At 55.7% G+C, this 27,737-nt stretch overlaps 1 protein-coding gene across 1 annotated transcript; it reads left to right on the forward strand.

Annotated features, from left to right (window-relative positions):
- The first annotated feature begins 112 nt into the window (after nucleotides 1-112).
- On the forward strand, nucleotides 113-6,174 carry REXO2 (RNA exonuclease 2). The gene is made up of 7 exons (XM_075521084.1): nucleotides 113-279; nucleotides 372-455; nucleotides 865-942; nucleotides 2,963-3,074; nucleotides 3,850-3,958; nucleotides 4,310-4,363; nucleotides 5,746-6,174. The coding sequence occupies exons 1-7, from the start codon at nucleotides 148-150 to the stop codon at nucleotides 5,873-5,875; spliced, it is 699 nt and encodes a 232-aa protein (XP_075377199.1). The 5' UTR covers nucleotides 113-147; the 3' UTR covers nucleotides 5,876-6,174.
- The last annotated feature ends 21,563 nt before the right edge of the window (nucleotides 6,175-27,737 follow it).

The raw sequence follows: 27,737 nt of genomic DNA on the forward strand, positions 1-27,737 counted from the left end.
GAGCCCCCGGCCGCTCCCCCGCCGCCGCCGCGCCTACATCTCCCAGCAGCCCTCGCGCCCGCCGCCCGCGCCCGCCCGGGGGGGGCCGGCGCCGCGGGGCCTGCCGGGAGTTGTAGTGCGGCGGCGGCGCTTTGCGGCCCGGCGGCGATGCTGGGCGGCAGCCGCGCTGGCCTGGGTCGCCTGCGGAGCTGCGCCGGGCGGCTGTGGCGGGGCCGGCGGCGGGCGGCGGCCATGGCCGGCGGCGGCATGGGCCAGCGGATGGTCTGGGTGGACCTGGAGGTGCGGGGCGCGGGCGGCGGGAGGGGAGCGACGGGAGGGGGGGCGCGGGCGGCCCGCGGCCGCGCTGACGGTGCCGCTCCCCTCTGTGGCAGATGACGGGCCTGGACGTGGAGAAGGACCAGATCCTGGAGATGGCCTGCCTCATCACCGACTCCGACCTCAACGTCCTGGCCGAGGTGAGGAGGAGCCGGGCCGGGCCCGGCCCTGCCCCGGGAGCCCCGCGGGCAGCCCGGCCCTGCCCGCCCCACAGCCACAGCCGCGGCCCGGCCCGGCCCGGCCCGGCCCCTCGGGCGCTGCCGGCGGGAGCTCTGCTGCCAGCAGCGGAAGCTGGCAGAAGGAGCTGCCGGGCACCGGCCCCCGCCGCCCCGCAGCCCCAAACCGGGCGCTTAGGCCTTGGGGCCGCGCTCGGTGCCGTGCGCGGCCCAGCCGCCGCGTCGCCCCGCGCCCCCGACCAGCGGCCCCGCCAGCCCCGAAGCGCCGGCTCGCCGGGCCCGGCCGCGCCGCGTCGCAGGGCTGAAGCTGCGGGAATGGCTGCTTGGGGCTGAACTGTCGGCGATTACCTGCGCGCTTGCCTCTTCCCCGCAGGGCCCCAACCTGATCATTAACCAGCCCGACGAGCTGCTGGACAGCATGTCCGAGTGGTGCAAGGAGCATCACGGGAAGGTAAGCCCTGCTCTCCAAGAGCAGCCATGCTCCAGGTTCTCTTTCTTCGCAGCGGTGAGAATAACGGATAATTCAGAATTATTAGTTGCAGTACAGTCGCCCGAAAAGGGACAACTCCTCTGCTGAACGCTTTGCAGTCGAACGGAGGAGGTAAAGAATGGGAGACAGTAAGCGTCGTCCTTATTTGGTACCGAGGAGCTGATGCGAAACGCTTTGCCCGGGGTCTCGCAAGTCATCCGTGGCACAGCTGCGAATTGCATTCGTGTATCTTGAGTCTTCATCCTGCATCTCAGCTGCAGGATTGTCCTGACGCAGCCTGTGCTTTGTGGCCTGGTTTTTGATCAGTTCGAATGGTGCTAGAAGCTGCTTTCTAACTTGAGAGCCGGAAGCACCAGCAAAGGCCGACAGCCAGGAGCGGTCCCCGAGACGGCTGGAGCGAGAGCTCGCCCGCAGGCAGGGCGGGACGCGCGTCAGTGGGCCTGGGACCGGGATCCGTCGCTCAGAGATGGGCCGCTGGTTCCCATCTTCAAAGGCGCAGGCTCCGCGTCGTGCCTCTCGGCGTGAAGCTAAGAGGTCGGGTCGGCTCCCCGGTCTGCTCGCTGAGCTGTCGGCCGTGGCCTGCCTCTGCAGGAGCCCCGGCTGTCGGCGGGTTGGATGGACTCCTCTGACAGCTCCTCCCAGTGAAGCCTGTTCCCTGTTGCATAAAATAATTCAAAGAATAATTCCGACAGAGAAGGGGAAGACGTGGCTTGAAGTCCCAGCTAAGAGTAGGCGCAGGATGAGTGTAGAATAGTCCAGGGCCGACAAAATGCAAATTGATCTCACTGCAAATTTAGGTACTTGTAGAATTAAACCGGCCGATTTACCGTAAACATTGGATTGTTATTTTTGCCTGTCCCCTCAGCGCTGGAAGCCTAGCGTATTTTCTCGCCGACAGCTTTGCAGCAAGAGATTAGTTTTAGTTCTTTCAGCCACTGAGGAAAGCTTCCTCCTTGCCAGTAGCAAGAAAGCGAATGGATTTTCCAATCCCTGATTATGAATTGAAATTCAAGTTAGTTTTCAATTAAGGGCTGAAGTTTTAAGACACCCAGAACCCCTCCCCTCCTCCCCCCTTCGGCGTCTCGCTCTCCCCGGGAAGGATTAGCGAGAGTTTGGAAAATGAATATTAATTTACCGTGATGGGTGCTTTTCCCCTTCTCCAGTTGAGGACTCAAACTCGGCTTCAGTTCACGAGTGAATTGAAGATGGTAGCATACGTTATCGCTGCTCCTGAGGAGCTACTTATTTTTAATTGACTAAGAAAAGAGAAGCAATTAGAATATAGATGAAAATGCAGCCACATAATGAATTTTTTAACCACCACTTGGATCTGTCAAGTAGATTTTTGCGGCGCAGTCGTGGAAATAGATAGTGTAGCCAGATGGAAATAAATCGCTGAGAACACTTGGAGCAGATTTGACATTTCACTATTGAAAAAAAAAGAAGGAAGGAACTTTTCTGATTCATAGGAATCTTGATAAACACTTAAGCCAGGATCCTGATTATTTCTGTTTATTTATGCCTACTGCTCTGTGCTGGGGAGGCGAATGCCTCTCCTCAGAGAGGAACGTCGTACTCTCCCGGATCACCTACGCACAGGTGTATAAAGGAGGCTTGCGTAACGTCTCGGTAATTGAGAAGAACCCCTGGCAAGTACAGCAAGCGGCAAAGAGGAAAAACCCCAAACCCCCAGGACCGTGGGCGTTGGTAGGACTCTGCTACGATCGCCTTTGCTTGCCTCGATTTGTACTCCCCGAGCGGCGCCCTGCGCGCCAGTCAGGCCTGCTTGTGGAGATACCCGGCGAGAATAAAGGCGAGGGGATGTCCCGGGGCATTGGAACGCAGAGTTCGGTTGGGACTTCTGGGCACGCTGGGGAGCAAACGGTACTCGAAGGGCTGACCTTTTGCTGCCGAGCATTTCTGGAAGTATCTTTTATGGCAGTGTATTTCTGATTTATGACCGATGGCTCTTTTTTTGCAGTCTGGCCTTACTAAGGCTGTGAAGGAGAGCAAAATTTCATTGCAGCAGGCAGAGTATGAGTTTCTGTCCTTTGTACGACAACAGACACCCCCGGGTCTCTGTCCCCTTGCAGGTAAAGTATGTTCTTTCGTAATAATAACAATATCATCCCTCCTGCAGCTCCCAGCTGGATGCCGAGAGGCCCGCTGATGCACGTGGCGGGGATGCTTTAGCGTTCTATGCTGAGACCTAGCAGGCAAATCGACACCTGTTTAGCAGGGAGAGGTTCAGTGGTGGCATCACCCATTCTGCAGATCCCCTAAAGCAACTATTCCACGTCATTGCTGCGGGAAACTTCAATTCTTTTTGGCAGTAATGTTTCCGCGTACAGTTAGAGTTGGGGCGGGCGACTTAACGGCTGACGGCAATCTGCGACCGTAAAAACTGAGCAGCAGACCCAACGGCGTCTTTTCCTCGCCGTGTGTGTCGAACCAAAGGCCAAATACGAATCTTCCAAATGTCCTGCTGCCTGGAACTACATTCAGGACGTTCACATACGGTCTCGGGACTGGTGCTAAGTGAAATTAATCCCACGGCCCATTTTCACTTGGCGGAAACCCCGATGCTTGCATAATACTTTGATATTTATCTGCATGACGGAAATTGTAGGAGGAGTAACTGAAGAATTAATAGAAGGATTATGTATTTATACCGCCTGTGATCCTGCAATGAAAACCTGACAAACCTGTACAGGATTTACTAGAAAATGGGATAAATGAGCTGCTTGCAAATAGCTTTTCATACCCTGTGATCCTTCCCCAGCTCGCTTAGCCTGCTTCTCGTTTAGATGTCGTTCGTAGTAGCTTTGTGATGTCGTTGAAGAAACGTCTTGTTTTGTGTCTTTGTAGGTAACTCTGTTCATGCAGATAAGAAATTTCTCGACAAATACATGCCTCAGTTCATGCGGCATCTTCATTACAGGATCATCGATGTGAGCACCGTCAAAGAACTTTGCAGGTAAACGTTCCCCAAATGAAGTAGTCGGATGAAAGCTAAGCTAGGGAAGCCTGTTCAGTGGTGCTAACGCGCGCTCTTCTAAGAGGAGGTTGAAGGCTGCTGGGAGAGGGCTGCCTGCAGCCACCTTGGTCTTTCATCCGTTCTGTTCGGGGGACGCACAGAATGAGCTGTGAAGTACTCCGGGAGCGGCGTGCTCCGGGGTTTGCAGCACTTGATTCACAGGGTTGTGGCTTCTCTGGATGCCAGTGGAACCAAAATTCTTTCACCGGTTGTAACAAACCCGCAGCAGCCGCCGGACGTGTTTTGGAATCCCCGTTTCCTGTTTTAAGTGGCACTTTTTTCCTCTTACAGACGCTGGTATCCAGAAGAGTACGAGTTTGCACCAAAGAAGGCGGCTTCTCACAGGTGAGGTTTCTGCTTTTGTCTATAACAGACAGGGCTTGTCACGCAGGAACCATGCTCTTCACGAGCAGCATATGGATCTTCCTTTGAATTCCAGGTGTGCTGCTTCTAATGCAGACGTCGGCGGAGGCTGGGCGCTTCTGCTCGCTGTCGTACGTTTGTATTCTCCCGTCTGAAGCCTGGTTAGTGTAGGGAAAGGGATTATTCAAATACAGAGACTCAGCAGTTTCCGTATCTGTTCTGAATCGCTCTGTTTACTAGTCAAGCCGAGATGCTTGTTTGGCAACGTAGCTACATCTGTCACTTCTTGGGCATCAGGGTGAGAAATCACCTGAAAACAGTAGCTTAACAGGTGATTAGCTGTCCTTGTTTCGGGCGGGGTTCTTCACAGAGACACTGAAATTGGACGACTGCAAATGGCGAGATGAGAGTTCTGTTTACTCTGGCTGTTTCCCGAGTTCCTAATGTGTCAGAGAGCTCCTTCTCCTTTCTGTGGACGGCTTTAGTTGTGAGTTACACCCCTGCCAGCATCTGAGGCATCCCTAAAAGTTGCAGTTGCCTCGAGGTTTCGGAAGAAAAGATTCTGGTCAATATTAACGCCTATTTCTGGAAAGCTACATTTTCTAGTTCTTCCGAACGGAGCAGGCAGTGGGTCCCGTGGGGTCCGTAGGCTTTGCTAAGTCCATGCATACTGCATGCACGGTAAGCCCATCCATTTTGCTCTTTCATCTGCGCAGACTAAACGTAGAAAAAAGCGCAAGACACCTGCGCATTGAAAAGTCTGCGGTGGGCTTTTTGTAGGTGCGGTTTGGTACTTAGAGCTACGACTGTCCTACGACAGCGAGAAGGAGTCGCTGAACCTTTACCTCTGCTCTGACACGGCCGTGCTAGGCCGGAGAGGAGGCTCTGGTACAAAAAGAGAAGGGATGACTGCCGTAGAGGGCTCGGTGGAAATCACGGGCCGGCGTGCTGCACAGCAGAAGCGCGCGGTAAGATCACTACTTCTGTACGGACCTTACCGTCCGAGCAGGCAGAACTGGCCAAGGCAGGAGCTGAAAGCCAGTCTCCGGAGCCCTCGTCTCCGCTGTCTCGGGCTGCGTTGCTTTTAATAGTCAAAGCCGTAGAACCTGTTGGTTTTCAGGAGCTTCCGTGTCCCCCGGTGACGTCAGCTAATGAGCTGTATGTTACGCCCTGGCGTCGGCGCTGGTGGACTTCTCTTGCTTTGCACGAGACTCGCGAGGGCTGTTTTTCTTTCTGACGGACGTGCGATCCCTGCAAATCAGAGTTTGATTTCTTACAGCCTGGAATGTTTCAGAAGTGTTAGAATCCAGATGTGGCTGACAATGTGCGCAGGCGTTTTGAAACCCTCCTTAATTCTCTTGCAGAGCACTCGATGACATCAGGGAAAGCATCAAAGAACTTCAGTTCTACAGAGATAGCATCTTCAAGAGGAAAACGGATGAAAAGAAAAGGAAACTAATAGAGAACGGAGAAAGCGATAAAACTGCCAGCTGATTTCTCATCTTACCACGCCATCCCGTGGCACGTACTAGATGTGTCTCCCGGTTCGTTTCTGTTTGCCAGTCTCTTGAGAAGCTGCGCCCTTCAGTTACCTTGTTTCTTAACAGCTGTTCAAACGCAGATGGAAGCCCGAGTTACTGCTTCTTTTCTGTTTGAGCAAGGAATCGACACCCTCGAGTCTCCGCAGCTTCTTTGTTTCTGTGTACTAGGTAAAACACGCTGTTTGATACTGCTCTTCATCTGGTTTTAGGTGCAGTCTTTCACGACACAATAAAAACAGTTCTGTTGAACGACGGTGCGTTCCTACGGCCTTTCTTTTGCGCTCGCCATAAGCTGCTGGGTGAACCAGCCTCTCTCAGGCTCGTGAAAGAAAACGCCCTGGGAAATTATTTTCCTTACGTAGTAATGGTCTGTGTGCCTGTTGCATTCGTGGGCGTTTAACAAGAAAGTCCTGTTGTGCAACGCCTGCCTTTAGAAAGGGGCTCAAAGTTGCACACCAGTGAGTACGGCCTACCGAGCGTTAGACGCTGGTGCCGAGGCACGGCCGTCTTCCGTCTCTCCCCAGCTAACGCGCTGTAATTCAAGTCACAGCGCTGCCTGCAGTTCCGAGGTGAGCGCTGCTTTTGCCGTCTCGAACTACGCGTGGGCAGCGTCTGCGCGCAAGGGAGCGGCGCGAGCCGCTTGGTTTGTGAGCGGGCGGATGACGTTTCGAGTTACAAACACGCTAAAGTGCTGCGGGTCCTTCGGGTCAGGACGGGGAGTACTGATACGATAGCTGCATCGGCCTTCGGTAATCGCTTTGGAAGTGCCTAGCCTGCTCCCCGTTTTCCCAACACGCTCGCGAGAACAGGAAATACGAAAAGCTGCTTCCGTGACCTAAACTGACCCGTCGGTCGGGTTTACGGAGAAAGCGTTACGCCTTTTTCGATGTGCAGTCTGGGAAAAGTGCAGTATAAAAGGAAGGCGTGTGGGGAGAGGGGCCTGAACTTTCCTCTCCAAGTAGCCATCTCTGTTCAGCAACGCTTTTCAGAACGTCGGAGTTAAAACGAAAGCGTTCCTGATAGATACTCTGGCTAATACCAGAATTCCGTTTAATAACAGAAACCGTGACCTACCTCGACACTGAACAGCTCCGTGCAAATCCTGCAGCAGAGGAGGCAGCCGCACGCATGGCAGGGACGACTGTGATATCCCAGAAATCAACGGCACAAGCGTTAGGACTGAAAAAATGAAATGTATTGCTGATTATTGGACAAAACCACACAAGTAATTGAATCGTTCCCTGTCTGCGCATCCCCGGTGTTCGCTGCGCTAGTAATTACTCTAGCATAGCAGCTTCTGAGGAGGAGGTGCTGCAGAGCTTTACAAACATTAAGCTCTTTGCTAATGAAAATATCAGTGGGGAAGGGTCTGAAGTGCTGGCCCAGAACCGCAGCGATGACCGAAGCCGTCCCCTGCCAGCTTGTCAGTTCAGGAGAGACGTATTCATTTTCTTTAATCGCATAAAGGCAGCAGCGACTCAGGATGAGAAGGAAAAAGCCCACTGAATACAGGGCGAGGGATCGGGGAACCCTCGCGACGCTACCTTTCCTGTCGCTTCTGAGAAGACAGGCCTTGGCAGCACCGAAGCGGGAGGGGAACAGACGCTGCTAGAGGGGACGCGTGGGGGCTCCCTGCCAGAATCCCTGGGCGCAAGCGCGTGAGACAGAGCAGCTAGGAAAGGCTGCGGCCTCTCCTCCGACTTGGGTGAAAGCACTGGCAGCGCCTCTGCGAGCTCCCTTAGAGGGAAGGTCGACACGTGGCTGGACGTCCTTTGTTATTGTTAATTGCCAAATGACGTTGGACAAATCCCCCGAAATCTCCTCGTTTTCCTCCTTTTCAATTCCATTCATGGTGTCTGGTATTTCCATTGCTCCCTGGGTAGCGTGAGTGAGTAGGCTAAAAGCTCCCTACACGCGGTACAAGCTTTACTGAAAGCGCAGGAGGAGTCACGTCGATTTATCGGGACTATCTACGCGCTCATTGAACCTTTTTGCGTGTTTGGTGTTTTAGGACGGAGCCCGTGGCAGTGGCTTCACGCTCTGATTGACGGGGAGGAGCACCCACGGCACAAGGCCTTACGGCATTAGGCAGCGCGAGCGTGCCGGCGGCACCGATGTGCTTTCCAAAGAAATGCATCCCGCCGCTTTCACTTGGCCGCATTAAAAACCAAGTCGGCTGTTCTACGTTGATTCCTCAGAAGCGGACAGAGTGGGCGATGACAGAGAGGCAGCTAGCCCTGCAGCTCCCGGGGTGGTGAAACAACAAAGGTCGGCGTTTGGAAGGTTTGTCGCGTATTACTACGTACACGAGAGGCTCTGCACGGGTTGCGACCCATCCCTGGGGGGACATCAACAGGCTTTTACTCCCGTTAGCGATATCAGCCCAGCTTTTCACATCACCAAAGCTGCCAGCTAAATTCCGATTGAAGGATCATCATCATCATCGGTGCTAAGCAAGCGAGTCTTGTAAATCCCAGAGTCGGCTCGCGGGTCCGGCCATAAAAAAATATCCCGCACCTTGTAAACAGAGTAAGTTTTAGATAAAGGCACGGCGGACAGAAAGAAGCTCGTAGCCCCACGCTGCTTTTGGGGAGCCGTTTTTCAGAGGAGACCTCCGTTCCCCTCCTGCAGCGTGCCCTCGTGCAACAGCGCGCACGGATACGCTGCTGCCGAAATAGCACGAGGGGGAAAGATTATCGCGTTTACCTTCCCACACAGAATGAAAACCTGTCGCTTTTCTGCTCCGGCCGTGTAAGCAGCGTACGTTTTACATATTGGCCTTTTACAAGATCGTGTCTTGAGCCATCTGAATAGAAAAATGCCCTTTCATACGTTGCAGGCCTACTTGTAACACCACCAATATCTTATCTCCCATGCACGTGGCAAAACTGTCAGATTGCCGCCGAGACGCACTCCGCTTTTCAGTTAAATACGGCTGTCTGCTGATTCCCCACCGATGCCTATTCCTCGCTCATTAACATTAACGTTTGCGGTTCTCACAGGCTAGGCTCTCTCCATCGGGGTCCAAGGTGTGGACCTGCTCCCAAAAGCCCCCCCCACCACCGGAGGGGCTCCACCGGACCCCCAAAACGGGTACTGCTGGGTAAGCCCCCGCAGCTGAAAACCCGGGCATCCCTCATGGCACCCCTTCTCCTGCCCCACGGCGGGGCACGAGGAGGAGGTGGGTACGAGGGGGAGGGGACCGATGGCAGGTGGGGGCTTACCCATACGTGAAAACAAGCGCGGGGGCAGATTAGCCCGAAGGCGGGGAAACCTCAATTTACAGAGCAAGCAGAGGACTAAACAGCTACGCTTTGCAATTTCCCAAAGTGGGACATTCAATGATTCGCCTGAGTTCTCCTTTCCCTACTTTTTCCTCCACCAACTTATTTGCTGGACTCGTTGAAAAAAAAAAAAAAACCCACCCAAACCAGCTATTTCTGCCGTGTTTCCTGCAGGGACTCCGATACGGCTCGGCTCCTGGAGCCAAGCAGCCGCAGCAAATGCTGATTCTCAGCAAAGAGGAAGGTTTCTCCTGCCATCCAACACCTCTGCGGCTTTGAGGGGCGGCTGCTGCTGCCAGCTGCAACCGCGAAAAATGTAACCTGGAGCTACCATTCAAACCCAAAACCCCTTCCATAAACAGCGTGAACGTCCTCTGAAAACCACCATCGCTCTTGCCCGGAGAGGTGTTTCACACCAGGACCGAGCTGGTTACCGGGAGACGTGCTGCCGGCTCCGGGAGCCAGCCCGGGATGGAGGAGCCGGATGCGGCAGCCAGAAAATACTGGAAATCGGTATTGATCCTCTGCAGGATTTCAACTACAAAACGCTTCCAAGCTCTGAACGCGCCGGGGGGTCCCGTGCTGCCAGGGTCCCCGTGTCCGCAGCCGGTTCCTGCAGCACCCCAGGCAGGGAGCCGCATCTCTGCCCTGCCTCGCGAGGGATGGCGAAGGACGGGGCGCGTGCCTCTCGCCGCCACCGGAACCCTCCGCCGGCCTTGGAAACCACGTTCCCTTCTAACAGAAACCGCTGCTAAAGGGCTCTTTTCCACCACCGCACCGCCGATCCCCGCCCCAGCCCACGCCAAAACCCACACGGCTCCAGCGGCAGCGAGACTTCCTTCGGAGCGCTTCGGCGTTTATTACCTGAGCGTGAGCAGCAACAGAAGTAATTTCAAGGGGGGTGAATATTTATAGGGTTCGGGGCCGGGAGGGGCCACGGCGATAGTCTCCTCTGATCTACTGCTGAACACAGGTCAGGGTATTTCACCCTCTCGGTCCTCCGGTGCAGGGAGTTACTCACCCTACAGCTTCATTTAACACTACCGAGTCCAATAACATCCTTGAATTAAAGCTTATCTTCCAGGAACCCGTCCAACCTCCACTCGAGGACGGCGAACGACGGTGAATTTATCATTTCCGTCGCTAAAGTGTTCCAGCGTTTAATTACCCCCGCTGTTATAAAGGTGCGTGTTGTTTCAGATCTGCATTTCTCAGTTTCCTGCCCTCTGCCCAGCGTTACGTCCCCCTCTCCTGCTAGGAGCTCCGCTCCGTAACAGGTACGGTCCCCCAAGGCAGATATGCGGAGGCCGTACGGGCTCACCTTGCCAGAGCAACAAGGATGCTGTAGTTTCATCGCTGCTGTTACAAAGTACGCCTGTGTTTATTCCTCCCCGAGATGTAGCGATAGTTTTAAATTAACACCAGCAAAACAAACTTTTATTTTTGAGGCTGGAATCAATTAAGTTCTCACTGCAGAGGTTTTGCTGTGAGATAACTCACCACCACGCGTGGTATTTAGTCCACATGGAAAATGAAGGCGCAAGTACCTTCAGCTCACTTTTCACACGGAAGCTCCACTCACATGGGGGTGGCTGTGGCCCGAGCACATCCTTCAAATGTTTAAGCCATTTTTCGTACTTTTGGAGTCCTAAAAATGTTTTCCTGGAGGGCACGTTTCCTGCTGAGTAGCACGTGGGGAAACGTAAACTCAAAGCCCCAGTGCTCCTACAAGCTCCCAGCCCATCAGCCTCGGCTCGAGTGGGCTTCCGGCAGAGCTGCAGCCCCCAAACCCCCCAAGCCCCGGGGACTGGCGAGACGAGGCAGCGCAGGCAGGCCAGGGCGCGGGCAGCACGCTGCCTGGCTTAGAACAGAATAATTTTCGGTTGGAAGGGACCTACCAGTCATCTCGCCCAACTGCCTGGACAGCTCTGGTTCTTGCGGCACGCCGATCGGTACAGCTAGTTCTGGGCTGGCGACCCAAAGCAAGCAAGACTGAACAGGGTGCACGTGCCCCGCGTCACAGCTTTTAGGGACACAGCCTGGCGAGCAAAATGCTGAAGCCTGGACCAAGCGACGTATTTTTGTAAGCGCGTGGTTTTGGCCGGCAGCGCTGCCCGTGCTGCCCGTCACTGAGCAGAGCTTGCTCAGGGCGCTGGCGCAGCACGGTGCACGAGGAGACTGCGCGCCCTTGGCCCAGGTTGCACGGTACCAGCAGAAAACAAACAGGGCAAAGCCAACCGCAAAGCATCCCTTACTGCCGCAGGGCCAGCTGGAAGGTACCTGCGTGCGCTGCAGGTACAGCCTAGTCCCAGCCGCTCTTCGCAGCCGGCATCTTGCCTCTCGGCCGCTGCTACTGTCCAACCTCCCGCAAGACGTCCCAGAGAAAAGAGCTACCAGTCTCTAAACCAAAAGGCTATAAAGGAGCACACGGGGCGTACGTCTCCCTGGTTCTCTGTTATTACGGGTATTAATAATAGCGACCATCCGAGGCTTCTCAATCGCTCTTATTATTTGAACACCTGCTCTTCTAACCGTGGGAATGATTGTTATTGGAGAGAGGCCGTTAAAATGGTTAATGGTGCAAATAAATGAGCCTTTCGAACGTCCCTCTCCTGCGTCTCCGATTCCTGGGTAAGCAGGCAAGGTAAACGTCCTTCCTTTACGCACTGTGCCCTGGTACCTGCAGGCGGGCTCGGCCCCCCTTCGGCAGGGCAGTTCCAAGGGGCGTCTCCATCCTCTGCTTTGCCTTTGCAGCCAGGCGACCTCCGGTCCTGCTCGCCCCGAAACGCTGCGCGGGATTATTCGCCGCAGCCAGCGCCTGTAGAGACGCCCAAGGCGCATCACCCCTGGCGCTGCCGGCTCTCCACCCGCCGGGACCCCGGGACGGTGCTGGACTGGGCCCGAGGGCGCGGGCTTCAGCCTCGCCCCGGCAGATGCTCGCGGAAAGCTGCCCGGATCCACGCCACGGCCACGCGCCAGCCAAACCCGCTTTATCTTTGATTTCCGTTTTGTTAGTTTTCCCCCCTTCCTTTGGTGACTTCTTGCTGACCTACTTCTCTTCCTTTTCATATTTTATTCCTTTTTAAGGGGCTTTTATTTTTCTCGAAACGCTTTTTTTTTAAGGAAAGTATGCCATCTGTGTTTATACATTTTTAAATATTGTTTATTCTTGCTTCTGAAGTAACTGTGCCGTATGAAGGATTTTTATCTCATTTTCCTGTATTATGCAATAGCTTTCCTGTTTTTATGCGCTGGCATCATTTGAGGTTCCGATTTAGTTCAAATTTGTCACGCGTCTTGGCAAAGCGCAGATAAAACCCACCAAAGCAGGCGTGATTTTCGCGCTGGAATCGAAGCGCTCTCCTACACGAGTCGCGCAGAGGGCGGGGAGGGGGAAAGGGTGCGGACCCCCCCCGCAAGCGCCGGCCCCCCCGCAGCTTTGCACCGTTCACGTGTCCAGGGGTGCTCCCACGAGTCGTTATTTCTGTGCGTGACGCCCTGCAAGCTCGACCGGTATCGCACTTACGATCATGGGAGTTTTGAATAGTAAAACAACATTTTGCGCTTGCACGCTCGTTGTTTATTTCATCAAAGCGCTTTACGAAAAATTACCAACTGATTGGAATGGCCTCGCTCGTAAACGACCAACAAACGAGACCCAGCGAAACCTTGTACACGCTGCCGTTAGAACCTCTCTACCAGCAGGCGGCTTTCTAGGCTGTCCTGCGTCGCCCGTCCATCCCGGCATCTCTTAGCATTACATTATTCTGGCCTAAGTGAAGGTGTGCGAAGAGTTCGGATGAGAACACGCGCCGTCTCTGCCCTTCTCCTGCTCTTTCGTGCCACGCGCAGCCGTAATCGGAGGGTGAAGCCCGGCGCCTCGGCGGAGGGACCCTTCTGCGGAGATGCCGGGCACTGCCATCCAACAAACGTTCCTCCTTCTCATCTCCCTCTCTTCTTTCTTTAAAAGGCAAACGGGACGCAGACGACGATGTGCAGCGCATCCCTTCGCTTCCTGCCGAGGTAGCTGGCGTGTGAAAAACGATAAGGACTTCCCTTTGCTTGCTTTTAAACAGAAAAGTACATCCATCTCCTTGCCCGGAGACGTGAAGCGGAGAACTGGGACCTCACCCAGCAACGTGGTACCCAGGCTGGGTACCTGCCGAAACTGCCTGCTGCCGCATCGGCATTCCAGCCCATCTGCAGCTTCTGGATCCGGCGATGTGAGTAACAGTGTATTTTTGGACGTGGTCGTCAAAAAAAATTACTCAAAGGCAAATATAGAGTGTGCCTGGGTTTTTCAATTTAATTTAATAAATTATCTTGGCTCCAGTAATTATTTATTTGAAATAGGAATTTGCTGAGAGGCCTCAAGTCCTTTTAATACTACATTAATAATGCAACCACGGATCACTGATACAATTCTAAAGCAAGTTAAAGAACCGCATCACTTATTCTGTCCAGGTTTTGAAGCCCTTCTTGCCCTGAATGCGCAATCGCTCCGGTCGGAAACGCCCACCCTCGGCAGCTCCGAAAGGCGCAGCAGAAGCATTATCCCATAGTTAAAACAAAGAACATAACCCTGACGCCCCCCAGCCGGGCAGCAGGGAGACCCAGGGCCCTTCCCACGAAGGGCAAGGCGCAGGCAGCGCAGGCAGCGCAGGCAGCCCCTCCGGCTGGGCTATTCCCAGCGCCGCAGCCTGCCCCAGCGGAGGAGCTTTACCGATAAATAACCCGCTTTGCTTGGAAATACTCTGTGCTTCCCTTTTCCAGCGACGAGTCGGCATTTTCCCCCGCGCTCTATCAAGCTCTAGTTATTTATATCGGGCCAAAAAACCTCACCCAGAAAACCAGAGCCGGTGTCGACTCGCTCCAGGGAGGTTTTCGGTGCAGCTTGGAGCTGAAGCCACCTCCCTCTGAAATCCCACACCAGCTCTCCGTCCGCTTCGGCAACGGCGGCCTCCCTCTCCTCACGCACAACCACACCTGAGCACCGTCGGACACTGGGATGGCGTATTTGCCTTCACGGCTTTCCCCGTAAGGAAGCGGGCCGGTGGCGCAGGCTCCGTTAGCCCAGTTCAGCGGGGAGCCCCAGCCGACAGTCAGACACGGTCTTTCCCTGCCTCCTGCTGACTCTCCAGCTCTTTCCGTGCAGCTTTTCCGCTCGGCGAAGCCGCGGGGGGGAGGGCACCTCCAGCATCCCAGGGCGGGAGGGCAGGGGCAGCCCGGATGCGCCCCCCGGGGACGACGTCTGCGCCCTCCGCCCAGGGGCTGCTGCAAACGGTTACTGACCCCGTCGCAAAGCACACGCGAAGAGAAGAGCCTCGCGTTGCCTGTCAGAGCTATCGCGGCGGCGGGACGGACGCAGATCGATATACGCCGGGTGGCCAAAGCCCTCGGACCAAGGGGGAACCGCAGGAGCCCCGATCAGAGGGGAAGAGAAAATATTTTCATTTTGACTACGAGTCGCAAATAGCACTTGTGTGATTTCCCTCCCATTCCCCTTGCTCGATGTGCCCCTGGGCTCCCAATCCATCTCATCAACTCTTTTATTTGCTTCTGCGCTAGGAACAAATATTTTATGCACGTTTATACAACATTTTTTTATGATCCAGTCTGCCACTGGATTTCCAAAGTAAATGAAATACGGCACCGCAGTCATGTACCGGGGTGAAGGCCATGTAACGCGTATGTAAATCCACCTCCTTGGACAGAAAGCCATATAAAGATAGTTAACGACACATTAAAACCCGTTTGCTGCACAAGGCAAATTTGTTTTCCGGTTCGCTGTTCCGAACAAGAGTCCCTGCAGCTCCCGGCACCGTCAGGCTGGAGGCTTTTCCGGACACGAGGCAGTCGAGCTTCCTGCGACGGCAGAACGGGCAACCAGTTACCCATCCATCCAGATACAACCGCCTTTTCTCTGCCCTCCCCTGCGCCTCTCACTCTATTCATCCGACCACACTGTGCTATTTGGGTGGGAACCGTGGAAATGGGGAAAAATACCAGCTCACGCTCCACCGAAGCAAAGGAAGAGACCTAGACCCTTGCGCTTCTCGCTTTTGCTTGGCTTCAGAGCGGCCCGCTCGAGTTCCCGCTTTTCCAAGAAATCACCGCTGCTTCCCCCCTGCTCCTCGGCGCAGCCACCGGCTCCACCGCTACTGTCCAAACGAGCTGCTGCACATCTGCAGCCCGCGGCACGGGCACGCCGCCGCCCTTACTAAGGCGAAGAAACGGCAAACCCCCGAGCAAAGTCCCCCCCGGTCCATTGAGGCAGAGCTGGACGGCTTCTGGGCGACGGCAGGGATGCTGCGGGCAGCCCAGCCCCGGCACCGCTGCCAGCGCTGCCCACTGGCCGTGAGAGATGACCGGGTGCAGCTGTACGGGCTCAAGGTCGGCTGCAGACAGCCTGGAATAGAAAACCTTCAGATGTGGCTTTTTTTTTTTCCTCCTGCTGCTGTTGATGATACCCTTTTACTGGAATAACTCACTGATGCTGACAGATAAGCTTTTAGGATAGCGAAATCTCCGTGACACTTTAAGTGCTCTAAATGACAAAACAAGGACGCGCAAAATTATCCCGCGTGCACTCGATAAAGCACAACTTGTCAGAAACTCGCGTGCCGCTTCAGCGGCCCGGGCCCCGGCGAGGACGGGCCACCCCCACTCGTCCCCGGGGCTGTCCTTGCAGCGGACGGGAAAGCAGAATAGCGCGGGCAGCGGAAAAAGAGAGGAAACGGGCAAAACATGGGTCGCTGTGGTGAGGGAGAGCACGGCCCGGGGCGCAGGCGAGGCTTCCCGCGTGGAGCGATGGGGACGCAGGGTCCTTCTGGCCTAAGGGACCCATCGCCGACGGCAGACAGGGCTGCCTCTCCCCGCCGCCTCCCGAGTGATGGACGAGAACCAAATGGCTGTAAATGGCCGGGTGCTGAAGCCACGTTTTATCCGTTGCGCCGAAGGAGCCACGAGCAGCGGGCTCGGTGCTACGTGTGGGGCACCGACTGTCAGTCGAGTGCCAAGTGCCAAGGGGAGGGAGAGGTGACAGTTGGCGAGAGATCCGCTCCCCGGCACCAGCGGGGAGAAGAGAATAAACGGGCCTGATCAGCCAGACGCGATACGGGCGCGATAGAGCCTAAGAGGGAAAGTATTTTGAAAAAGAAAACAATTAGCGGGTGAGCTAAGCGGCCCCTAATTATCCCCGCAGCGCGCCGCGCCGAGGGACGGTTACTCTTAAGGGCCAGGAGAACTAACGAGGCGGTCACGCAAAAACCCTCTGGCTGCCCTCAGGCGACGCTCGCGCCGTTCACCCTGGAAATCCCCGTTCCCGGGCGGTCTGGGAGAGCCACGGTCCGGGCCGCCCGGGCCAGGCCCCGCTCCCGCAGCGCGGGGACACGCTCTGGGGACGCGGGTGCTCTTGGCCGGGCCCGGTCCCTGCGGCACCACCACCAGCAGCGACGGTTAACCGGCCGGCGTCTCGCGGGGAAGGAATTAAGCAAGGCGAAGGAAGAAATGCAGGGCTGAGGCGAAGCGGCCGCGTCGCCCCGGCAGAGCCCGGGGTGGGCCCGGGGACCCCCTCGCCGCCATGGCTGCAGTTGCGGGCGCCCCGCCGGCAGGGGAGCTCCGAGACCGGCGGAGAGGCCGCCATGGCGCCCTGGGGCCCGCTCCGAGCCCGGCCGCGGGGCAAAGGCCTCTCGCGCTCCGCTTTGCTGTTCAGGGGGGTTTGCAGCCCTCCTGAAGGGCAGCTGCGACGCGGCGGGGAGCGGCGATCCCCAAACCTTCCTCGGGCGCAGAGGGACGCAGTGAAGGGGCTCGTGCTGCTCAGTGCATAGCGTTGGGGGTTTGCGCTTTATCACAGCAATTAGTTTTATTTCCTCGGGAAAGTAATAAATACCACTGGAAAAACAAACAAAGGAAAACCGCCTCCGCAAGCAAGATGCCAGCGTGAGAAGACGTTCACCAGTTGCAGGTGCTCTCCCCAAAGCAGCGCCCGGGCCGAGGACGCCAACCCTGGCCGCTGCCCAGCGGCCCGGGCGCCCGCAGCCGTTGCACCCCGGGGTGCAGCTCCCAGCAGGCAGCCGGGGCTGCGGCCCCTCCCGGGGCTGGCCCCGCGCGTCTCGGGGTAAACCCCACCGCACGCTTCTAACAGCATCCCGCGTTCGGCTGCGTTCAGCACGGCCGAGACGCTCTCTTTCCCTCTAAAGCCAATGTTTGCAGAGCGAACGGGCAGACCGATAGATAAAGGAGAGGCAACAGCAACAGGGATGGTCTCTGTGACTCGGGCTGCAAGAAGTACTGTCATTCTACATCTGCTTTAATCCGGTGTAATGTTTTACCCATTTCAAAAGAAAACATTTCCCCCGTCTATTCGGGAAGAAGCGCGCAGCCTGCGCGGAGGCGCAACCGGGGAAGTCGCCCCGCAATCTCTGCTTCCCCCGGCCACCGGTCTTCTCCTGCACTGTGCCAACGCCATGCGCTGCACTGGAATAAAATAAAAGACACGAGTGCTGCCGACCCAGGCAGACAAGACCGGAGGGAGGATCGCGCTCTCCAAACTTTGCAGAAGGGAAATGAAGCGCAGAGAGATGAAGTGACCTGCTTAAGGTCACATGGGGAATTTGTAGCGGAGCCAAGCGCCGAGCCGAGATCTCCAGGGTCCTCATCTACTTCTTCCACCGCACGATATTCCTTCCTCTTTCCCTCTAGATAGCCAAGTTAAAAATAAAGTCGTGTTTCATTTCCCTTTGGCGGCAACGTGACTACGGTGCAGAAGTCTACTCTGTGAACTGCCTGGGCCGCAGCATCGCCAGGATGCCGCCTGTTTCGCGGCAGCGCTCTCTCGCTCCGCGTCTTTTAGGGGATGTGTGCGTGTATATATATATTTGTGTGCATATATTCGTTAGGTTACGTGGCACTTCCCTCCCCGTAATTAAAGCGGAACCTCTTCCCAGGCCCCTTTGAAGCGAGCGTCTGTCAGTTCAGAGAAACTTTTCATCGCCAGCCAGTGCTCCGCAGCGCCCGTTCGAATCGTTCCCTTCCGTCAGAATAAAACTCCTGATAACAAGGGAGAAAAAGGCTTTTGGTCCCCGTGCTGTCACACACGCAAAGCCCGCCCGCGCTACGATGCGGGGGAGCCGCTGCCAGCCTCCTCGCGACTCAGGGGGGAGAATAAGGAGATGAAGGCTTTGGTCGCTGGGTTTACTCCGTGCCGCGCCAGCCGGACAGGAGCTCCCTTTGCGGGAGGCTTGTGGCGAGTCGCAACTTCCCGCTGACGTTGTTTGCTGGGGAAACAACGGGCTGTGATTGCTGTGGGCCCAATTAGGCGCTCTCCGACGCGCAGGGGTAGGTGGTGGTACGGGCACCGTCGGCTCCCACGGGCTGAGCTCTCCTCGCACACAAATCCCTCCCGGGGGCTCGGGTTTTGGCTGTGCTCCCCACGAGCTGCGGCCGCGCCAGCTCTCCTTGCAGACAGGCTCTCCCGGATGCCGGCTGGTTTGCGGGGCGGGTGCCAAGCCCTTTTTTTGGAGGGGAAACGTCTGCATTGATATCCGCAGCAAGCCTGCAGCAGCACCCGGAGGGCCGGGGAACAGCTGGTGGAAGGCTCCCCTGCTTCGCCTGCTGCTGACTCCGGCGGTTCGTATCCGCTCAGCATCCCCCGAGTTCTCCAACCTGTTGCGTCCTTCTGTTTTCTCTCGTCTACTCGCTAACACCTCTGGGGCAGGAGCTGCCTTTTTTACCCCAGGCTGTAAGATTTTACCCGCAAGCCCTATCTGCAAACGCCCCCGCGTTTCCCCCGCACGAGTTTCGATGCTCGAACCTCTGCTTACAAACGCAGCCCCAAATCCGCCACCAAAGCCATTCTCCTGAGCTGCGGACGCCCCGATGGCATCGCTGCTGTTGCTGCAGTTGGTCTTGTGGTGTCTCCCAAACACAGAGAGCTGCAGAGCGGCAAGCGGAGGGAGAGGGAAGAAAAACAGCTCTTTTTAGGGAGCATGGCAATGCAGTCAGGACAGAAACACTGCTCAGAGCCCACAGGTCTCCCTTGGGCAGTTATTTTAAGAAGGCACAGCTCCCATGGTCAAAGGGAGGTACTAAAGGCTCACGTTATCTTTCCAGGCAAAATCCCCTTGTTTGAAAACGGAACGAGAATCTCTTGCAGGAATGAAGATTGTTTTGTTCCTTGTTTGCAAAAGAGAGGAGCAGAAAGAAGCCCTGGCTGCATCCCCGTGCCGTGTAGGTGTGTGCACGAGCCCGGGACTCGTGGCACGTGTCAGTGGGGAAGGCAAGCGTCCCACCTCTTCGATTCCCGTGTGACGGGCATCAGATGATGGGCGTCAGTTGTCACTCCTGCCTTTTCCCCCACCTCACGCCCGTATCCAAGGCAGCAGCGCACATTTTGGATGATATTTTCAGCCTGCCAGCCTCTGCAGAGGACGGGCCGCCCGGGCACCGGAGGCACCCCAGGGCTCCCCGGCACTCCCGCTGCCCCCCTGGGAGGTGACAGGCTGGGGAAGGCTCCGCAAGAGAAACGGCCGTGCTTGAGCCACTTGTTTAAGGGACTGTTCGTCCCAGAACCTGGTGATTTCTCTCCCACGCTTTTTAAAATAAATGCATCATCGCTGACCTCTCAGCTCCATCCTCCAGTATGGCATGGTGCCGGCGTCTGGTGCCTCTTCTCCTTACTGCTCTCCCTGCAGGGACCTGGCCTGGGAACCCCCTTTTTATCGGCGTTTTCCCGATAAAAGGGGGTTCCCTCTATTTGCAGAGCTGCAGCTCTCCTCGAAGCAGACACGGGAAAGGTTTGGCGTTGCTTGCTGGGTGTCTTCTCTCCGCTCGTTCTGCGTACTGTGGAGCAGCCTAACTGACCAGGTACCAACCGGGCACCCCCAGCACCTCTCCACTCGTGCCCTTCCGTCGCCAAAGCCACCTGCACGCTCCCAGGGAGACGACACCCCCACCGTTCCCGGCTCGCCCCAGAAGTGGGGCATCGACAGCGTCCCACGGGAATTTAAACACCCCGATACAATGCCCAGGGGGAAGGTACCTGCTGAGAAGCCAAGCCTACAGCTCTGCAGCCGTGCCCTCCAAAGAAACGCGCTTCGCGTAATCCTGTCTGCACCTCACGCTCGCGAGAACCCACCCAGTCAAATATCACGGGCAGCTTTTAAAAGGTCTAAGTTTCTAATCATCAATAATACCAGTAGATAAACTAGGACTAATCAAATGACCCCCTTCAGAACGAAAGGTTATCAGTAAAAGAGATGAGGGGAAATGTAATCCTGTCGTGAACGGCTTCACAGACCCAGCCGGGAGCGCTGCGCGTGCGTTTGACAGAGGCACCGAGGCGCGCGTCAGCCTCCGCGGAGGACGGCTGCTGCTCTGCCCTGCCCTGCCCGATGGCACCGACGTCCCCCGGCGCTTTGCACGGCACCGTTACCCATCGGCAAAGCGGGGCCGGCCGGGGGGCTTCGACCCCGCGGGGGATTCCCAGCACAACGATGCAAATGCAGCTGAAACTGTGCGGGTCGCTGTGGGCTCTCCCACCCGGCTCGCCCTGGCAGTGGCAGAGCTGGAGCCAGCGGAAGAGCTTTCAGATAAGCTCGGGCAAGGTCTTTCTAGAAAACCGGCTCTCTCTAATGGACACGCTTTAATTTCAGGCAGCAAAAATGCAAACAATATGTTTTGGGACCATTATTTCACTTTCCAGAGGGACAAAGTCACTTGGCCTGGGGTCTTCGTCGTGTCCTCTGCTGCGTGCTCTAATTGCCCCGAGATGCTCTACCTGGAGAGAGCCTTGATACATAATTATATACCATTAGCGAGGAGAATAACATGACAACTGCTTTGGATAATCACGCAGAGCACAATGTCCGCCAGTCTCCTAGATACCACAGGCACATAAGCATTGGTCTCATTTTGTACGAGAGAGTATTTTGGAAGAATTATTTAAAGCCGGTAATAAAAACTGCAGACACACAGTCCCAGTTTCACGGGGCTCAGATGAAAACCAAAGGGAAAATTCACCGCAAAGGCCAATCAACTGGTAGGCTTTTTAATTTTTTTCTTTTTTTAAACCTAATTAGAAGCAGAGTGAACATAGCAAAAAGGAAGCCAGCCTTCAGAAAATTTGCTTCTGTGCTCTCCGCCTGGAGATCGCATGGGTATCTCCTGTTGATTTAAAGACTTCAAGAAGCTGCGCTGCCATCCCTAGGTAAACTGTTCTCATGTTTTATGACCCCGCTGCTAAGAATTTGTCCCATATTTCTCGCCTGAATTTGTCCGACTTCCGCGTCTAACCACTAGGTATCATTTTGCCTTTTCCTATTCCGCTCAAGAGCCATCTGCTGTCAAGCCTCCCTCTCCTCTGGGTAGCCGCGGAGAAGGCAAGCGCTCCCGAGGCTGATCCTTACAGCACACCTCGCCCGTCTCCTTCCCCTTTCCCCGTCATTTTCCAACACAGAGACTCAGATGAGTCCAGACTTTTCCAGAGCCGATTTCCCCGCTTTCTGGAAACTACCCTTACAATTCCACCCTGCAAACCCCACTTAATCGCAGGGGGGACGTGCCAAGATCTTTCTCCTAAAGCCAAGGCTCTGCCTGAAAATGTCTTTCTTCACAAAGCACCACGGCAGCTCCCGGCCCCAGGACCCTCTCCTTCATCCTCCCGACAACGTCGCCAAGTTTTAATCCGCTACGACGGCAAGAGCAGCGGCACGCACGATGCCACAAGACATTTGAAGACCGCCAGAGGACGGTCTCCCGTTCGCCATGGGTACGATGCCGCTGACTGCTACGGGACCTCGTGGTCCTCGCTGGGCGATACGCCCGGGTGCTGGCGCTTCCCTGCCACACGCGGCTGTGCAAGAATCAGAGGGCACAGCCGCAGCGGGCTGCCGGCATCCCCTCCGCACCCCGTGCTTTTAACACCCTGGGCAGCGTGGTCCAGCCTGCCCCACGTGCGCTTCGGGACTTCACCCGCTCCGTCACACTCCTCCAGCTCTTTCCCTTTGAAGCGTTTTTCAACCTGAAGGATGGCACTGTCAACCCGTCCCTGGTGAATGAAGAAAAGCAAACAGAAACCTTGGGAGGTGCTCCGAGTCCCAAGGACAAGGCTGGCTGCTGCCAAGGTCACAGGCGCGATGATATTCATCTTCATTCCTCACCATCACCATACAGCCTTAGCCTGAGAGAACCGAGCCGTTTCCGGGCTGCGCGTTTTTAAAGGATGAGGGAGCACAGGATGGTTCAAGAGGAGATTGCTTCGTAAGACAATGGCTGAGCTGATAATGCCAGCTAAAGTCGGGCCACCCGGGACCTCTTACAATTTTAAGATCCAATCAACTTTAAAATATTACTGTCTCAGGCAGGCGGTGAGTCTTGGAATAGAAAACAAGTGATCCTGTTTTATTTACGGGGCTGGGGGAGGGAGCATGTTCTCCCTGTCCTCACCCACGGATTGAAATATTAACGGTGTTTGTGTGCGTTGCTGTGTTAACATCACGTTTCCAGAGCTCAATCTATGAAACCTCTGGTCAAAACACTTAACGCCACGCTACCAGCTGCGCGGGAGGAGCGAACGGCAGAGCTGCAGAAGGTGCGGGCAGCAAGGACACGAAGAAAGGTCTCGGGGAGAGGCTGCAACCAGAGTGATCTACATCTTCTTCCCCCTCTCCCCCAAGTGAAACCTCCTCTCACTTCACCGTCGTCCTGGTGGCCAGATGTCACCGCTCCGGAGCGGCTCGTCCGGCATCAGCGGATGCTCGGCTAGCCTTGCCGCGGCTAAGCCAACAAGGAGAGCAGCTGCCGAGCCCGCCATCCTGGGTTAGCGAGTCTGTTTGGAAACTGCAGTATCTTCAGGTGAGCTTCTTTGCCCCTTGTAATTACCGTTCTGCAACTACACCCCTCTTAATTACGAATTTCCGCAAGAGTCAAGCCTCGCTTGCAGAAATTTGCCTTGGGAATAACCACAGAGCAGCAGCCCCGCTCCCGCGTCTCGGTTGCGTCGTGCCGAAATCCTGCGTCCGTCGCCTACCCGTTGGGATGCCGTTATACAGCACGGGAGGCTCTTTGCTACGAGCCCGTGCGCTACGTACCTCTGTTGCTGTCTCGGAAGCGCTTATATGACACATCATTATTTTGCCTTAGCCCGTAGCCACAGTGGGATGGCAGTGGTGATGACTGCGTTATATATTTTATCATAAAAACAAAGGCAACGACTACAACAGATTCTTAATAAAAATGTGTCTCTCTCGCCGGTGCAGAGCGCGAGTTAAACACTGTGTAACATCAAGCAATTTGTAGCGTCTGCGCACGCTATCATGCAAACGTCCCCAAAGTGCCCCATGAAAAAGTCAATAACATCAATAAAATCAACAACAAATAAAAAGCAGCCTGGCTCGGCGGCAAGCTCTGTTCAAGGGGAAACATCTCGGCCGCCTTTTAAACGGGCTTAGGGCGGGAAGCACGCCCACGCGCCGGGGAGGACGAGCGCTCTCCTCCCCGAGAAGCCCGCCGCGACGCAAATTAGCAAACGAGCGCATGCGAAGCGGCATCACCCCGCGCCCATTCTCCGAACCAACACCAGCCTTCGGATCGCAAGCAACACAACTTCAGATCGCTGGCTGTCCTCGCGGGACGTGGAGCATCCCTGGTGCCCCTGGAGGCACCGAGTCAGCCCAGGCGCCCCTGGAAGCTGTCGCGATACGAGCGACGGGTAAGAGCTGTCCTTGCAATCTACTGCTTTTTGCTGGGGCTTCAAGAACGTCTCCTACAACTCTTGCTCGCTTCTGCGTTGCCTGACGTTGCCCTACTCTTTCCCCCTGCCAGGACCCGAGTGCTCTAAGTTATGCTGCTTCTTTTATTATGCACCCATTCATCCATCCCCGAGATTCAAATTCGTCCTCCTTTATGAAGAATTAACTTGTTGCAGCTGATTTATGAAGACTGGCAGGCACCTGTGCTGAAGCTGTGCTCTCATAGGTTCATCACGAAGTCCTGTAGTTATTCCTAAAAGAGCTCATGTTAATGTCTCACATTAAAATTCATATTTTATTTCTACATAACTAAATGTCTCTCTGCAATCCCTAAGAAATGCCCTTCAGAACCTGGATTTTTTTTTTTTTTTTTCTTTTTTTTGTCAGGGATTGAAGCTCCGAGGGTGAAGTTTCCCCTAAACCAGGGGTGGCATTGGCACAGGGTGGCAGGTCGTGCGCTCGCCATGCGTCACGTGCGTCGGGTCTGACTGACAGCTCGGACTCGCCACATTACACCCTCCGTCAAACGTGACTCACTTTTGTTAACGCGGGTAACAGAACGCTTTTCCTTAAGCATATAACCTTTTCTAATTCCACTTTTACTAACAGGAGCCAGACTGCGCTGAGAAAACCTGAGCTTTCAGCTTTGCATTCTTCCGAAAGAGTTTTCAATTTGCGAGGGGCGAATGGAGCACGAGCCCGGGCGTGCGCTGGAGGAGCAGCTCCGAGAGAGCCTTTCATGTGAACCAGCCCGTGGAAGAAGTAATGGGCATGAAAGCAGAGCCACGGGGGGTAAAGTCCTGAATAGTTTGGTGGGAATATTTTCTCCTCTTTCAGTCCAGGCATACTTCCTTCCCCGAAGTCCCCAGTAGAAACGGATGCGCTGGAACCCATTGAGTTTGGCACAAGTTCAGTGCAAAACTTAATTGGCCCGCGTTCACTGGGGCTGGCCCGACAGCCCAGCCCCGCGTCCCCCCGCTCCCCCGCCTTCCGGATGCGCTTCCCTCGGAACACCAAGCGCGTGCCTGATGGGCGGCCAGGCTCTGCTCCCGCTCCCGCTCCGGGTAGGGCTGCCCTGGGAGCGGGAAGCCCTGCCCGGGAACAGAAAGCCTCTCTGCCTGCTCGACGGGGCAGAGCAGCTCGCTTGCCCCTGGGGCAAGCAGTTAAATCCTGAATTTGCACAGCATTTTCAAAGATGTCCACCAAAGTCTATTTTCCTACATTTCCTCTAGCGTTCTCTGCCTAGAATTCTAGTTTATTCTGTATAAAAGCAGCTGTGGTTTTGCACCACGTGTGTATGGTGCGGTGTCTGCGGAAGTGCCAAGCACCTCGGTTCTGCTGTGGTTCCAGAGCCGGCCGGGAAGCGGTCTTCTCTTATACACTAGGTATATGAAATGTAAGAGGCTGGCAACCAAACCCACAGAATTCCCGATCATTACGTCCAAGGCACAACGGTAGAGTGCAGCCCAAGTGATGAACAACGCACCTACCCCCTGCATCTTTTCCGATTTGACGTCTTTGTCCTCAACCCCAGTCTCGGCAGCCTGCTTCCCACAGCAGGACAAACCGACCCGTGAGCAGCCACAAAATAAAAATTAAAAACCCGAGGGAGCTGGGTGAGCACGGCGGGGGGTAGGAAGCGGGTCGAGGGGCTCTGCCGCAGCGTGCAGAGCCCCCAGCCCCGCCGCCGGGACCCTCAGCGTCGCTGGGGCAGGCGCTGCCGGCACCGCCTCGGCGCTCCCCTCTGCCGCCCGCGCGGTTCAGAGCGGGCCCTGCGGGAAAGCGTCGGCGGGAACAAAGCGCTGCGAGCTAACAACGGGTTCCAGCGTTCTGCTGCTGATCATAATTGACCACTTGAAGCCTGAGCTACGGTGCTAATTTGATAGGACTGTAATCAATTGTGTTTCTCACTCTCAAATGTCGGGGAAAAAAAGAGAAGTGGGAAAGTTAATTTGAGGGTTTTTTGCCCACCGCTGCAGCAGAACCCCCTCGTCCCTTATCATTTCTGTTAGGAGCAGACTGCTTTGTTGGAAACACTGGAATGCGGAGGACCCCTGCTCCAAAGAAGATCCATCCTCAGCAAGGCAGGCACGGAGGCCGTCTGCGGCACGGCCACCGTATGGCTTTTAGCTTTCTACGAGGGATGCGATGCTTGCAGGAGCCATCCTGGCTCCGAGCAGGAGAAGCAGCGGCGGGCCGGGCTCGGAGTGCCACTGGTGATGGCCATCACCCAGGCCAGGCGGGGAGGGAGCAGATGTCTTAATCCTGCTCCTGCCCCTGGACTCGATCCAAGCCAGACTGAAGTCAGTGCAAATCTTCCCGTGCGCTCTCCCCCGGGCTTTGAGCCAGGCGGCTAGCGGCGTGCTGAGTTCCTAGGACGCAAGGCAGACGGAAAGCCCGAGCGGAGCTGCCGCGCGACTCCCACGCAAACGCACGAGCGGTTTGTGCTGTGAGGAGGACGCAAATACCGCCCTTAACGCCGCCGCCGCCCAGGGAAGCGCTGGAGACCTTCCCGCGGAAATCATGCATCGCTGGGCGCAGCGAGCCCCCTCCGAGCATCCTCGGCGGCACGCTCCTGCCCCCGCCTGCGTCCCCGTCTGCTCGGCGGCGATGCCCAGCTCAGCGCCGAGGGACAGGACGGGCCGTGCACCGCCTGCATCCACGGGCCGTCGGCGCTGCGGAGGATGAATCCGTTCCCGCTTATGTGTTTGTTTTCGCGGGGCGGTACAGCGAATGACAGCTAATAAACTGCCTGCCGGCGACCTCCCTTCCCGTGTCCTTTGAAGCTAAGCTAACGGCTGGCTTTGAACCCCCTCTGTTTATTATGTGCGGCAAAGCTTACGCGCTTCTCGGCTGACATAAATTATAGAGCATTAGTAGAGAGAAAAGGAGGAAGATAATGCAAAATGCCCTCCCAACTAACTTTGCTAATTAAACCACCTCTGAAACCTTCCCAAACATCCCCGTGTTATGACAACGTGAATAGCACATTCCAGTGAAACTATTAAATTTATATTGTGCAGATAAAATTCAAATGAGACCATTATTACTGGGTAATAGCGGCTGAGCCACCGTGTCGCACCGAGCCCGAACGAGGCTTTATTCACAGCCCAGGGACGGACGTCTCTGGCCTCCCCTGCCATCCCTGCGAAAGCACTAACAAAGGACGCTCAAACTATTTTTTCCAGTTATTGAGGCTTTTAATTGCTTCACGTAAACATCTGAAAGGACTGGCTTTTCAGAGGGTCTCTTCGGGAGACCTCTCCTGCCCCTTCGAGATGTTTCAGAGAGGTGCTGCCCGAGTCCCCGCGCCCCTCGCAGCAAGCCTCACCAGCGAGCGAGCAGCTTTTACGGAGCCACTGTTGCGCTCGGTAGCAAGTCTCCCCCCTAAAAACTCAAGGGCTTTTTCCAACCTGGCGACGCGCTCCGCTCCCATCCTGTCTGCTCAAGGCATCCTTGTTTTCAAACCCGCTTCCGATACCGCAGGAGGAGGATTTATTTCTTTTGTCGGGTTTTTTTTTTTTTTCTAAAGGGCTGAAAAGGAGGCTTTCTAGCGGGCAGAGGAGTCGTCCCTTGGCAGACTCCCGCTCTCGATCCCGCTTGCGAGGAGGGGACTGATAACACGCTCGTCCGGCAAGGGTCCGAGAGCGGCTCCACCTTCCTCCAGAGCGGAATACAAATGTCTCGGGCCGGGGCCTGGCGAGTACCCTCCATTCACTGCCTGTTACCCTTATGCCAAAGGCAGCGATCCTTTAAGACGTCCCAAAGGCAGAGGCATCCC

Source organism: Mycteria americana, chromosome 19 (assembly GCF_035582795.1).
Source record: "Mycteria americana isolate JAX WOST 10 ecotype Jacksonville Zoo and Gardens chromosome 19, USCA_MyAme_1.0, whole genome shotgun sequence".
In the NCBI taxonomy this organism is placed as follows: Eukaryota; Metazoa; Chordata; class Aves; order Ciconiiformes; family Ciconiidae; genus Mycteria; species Mycteria americana.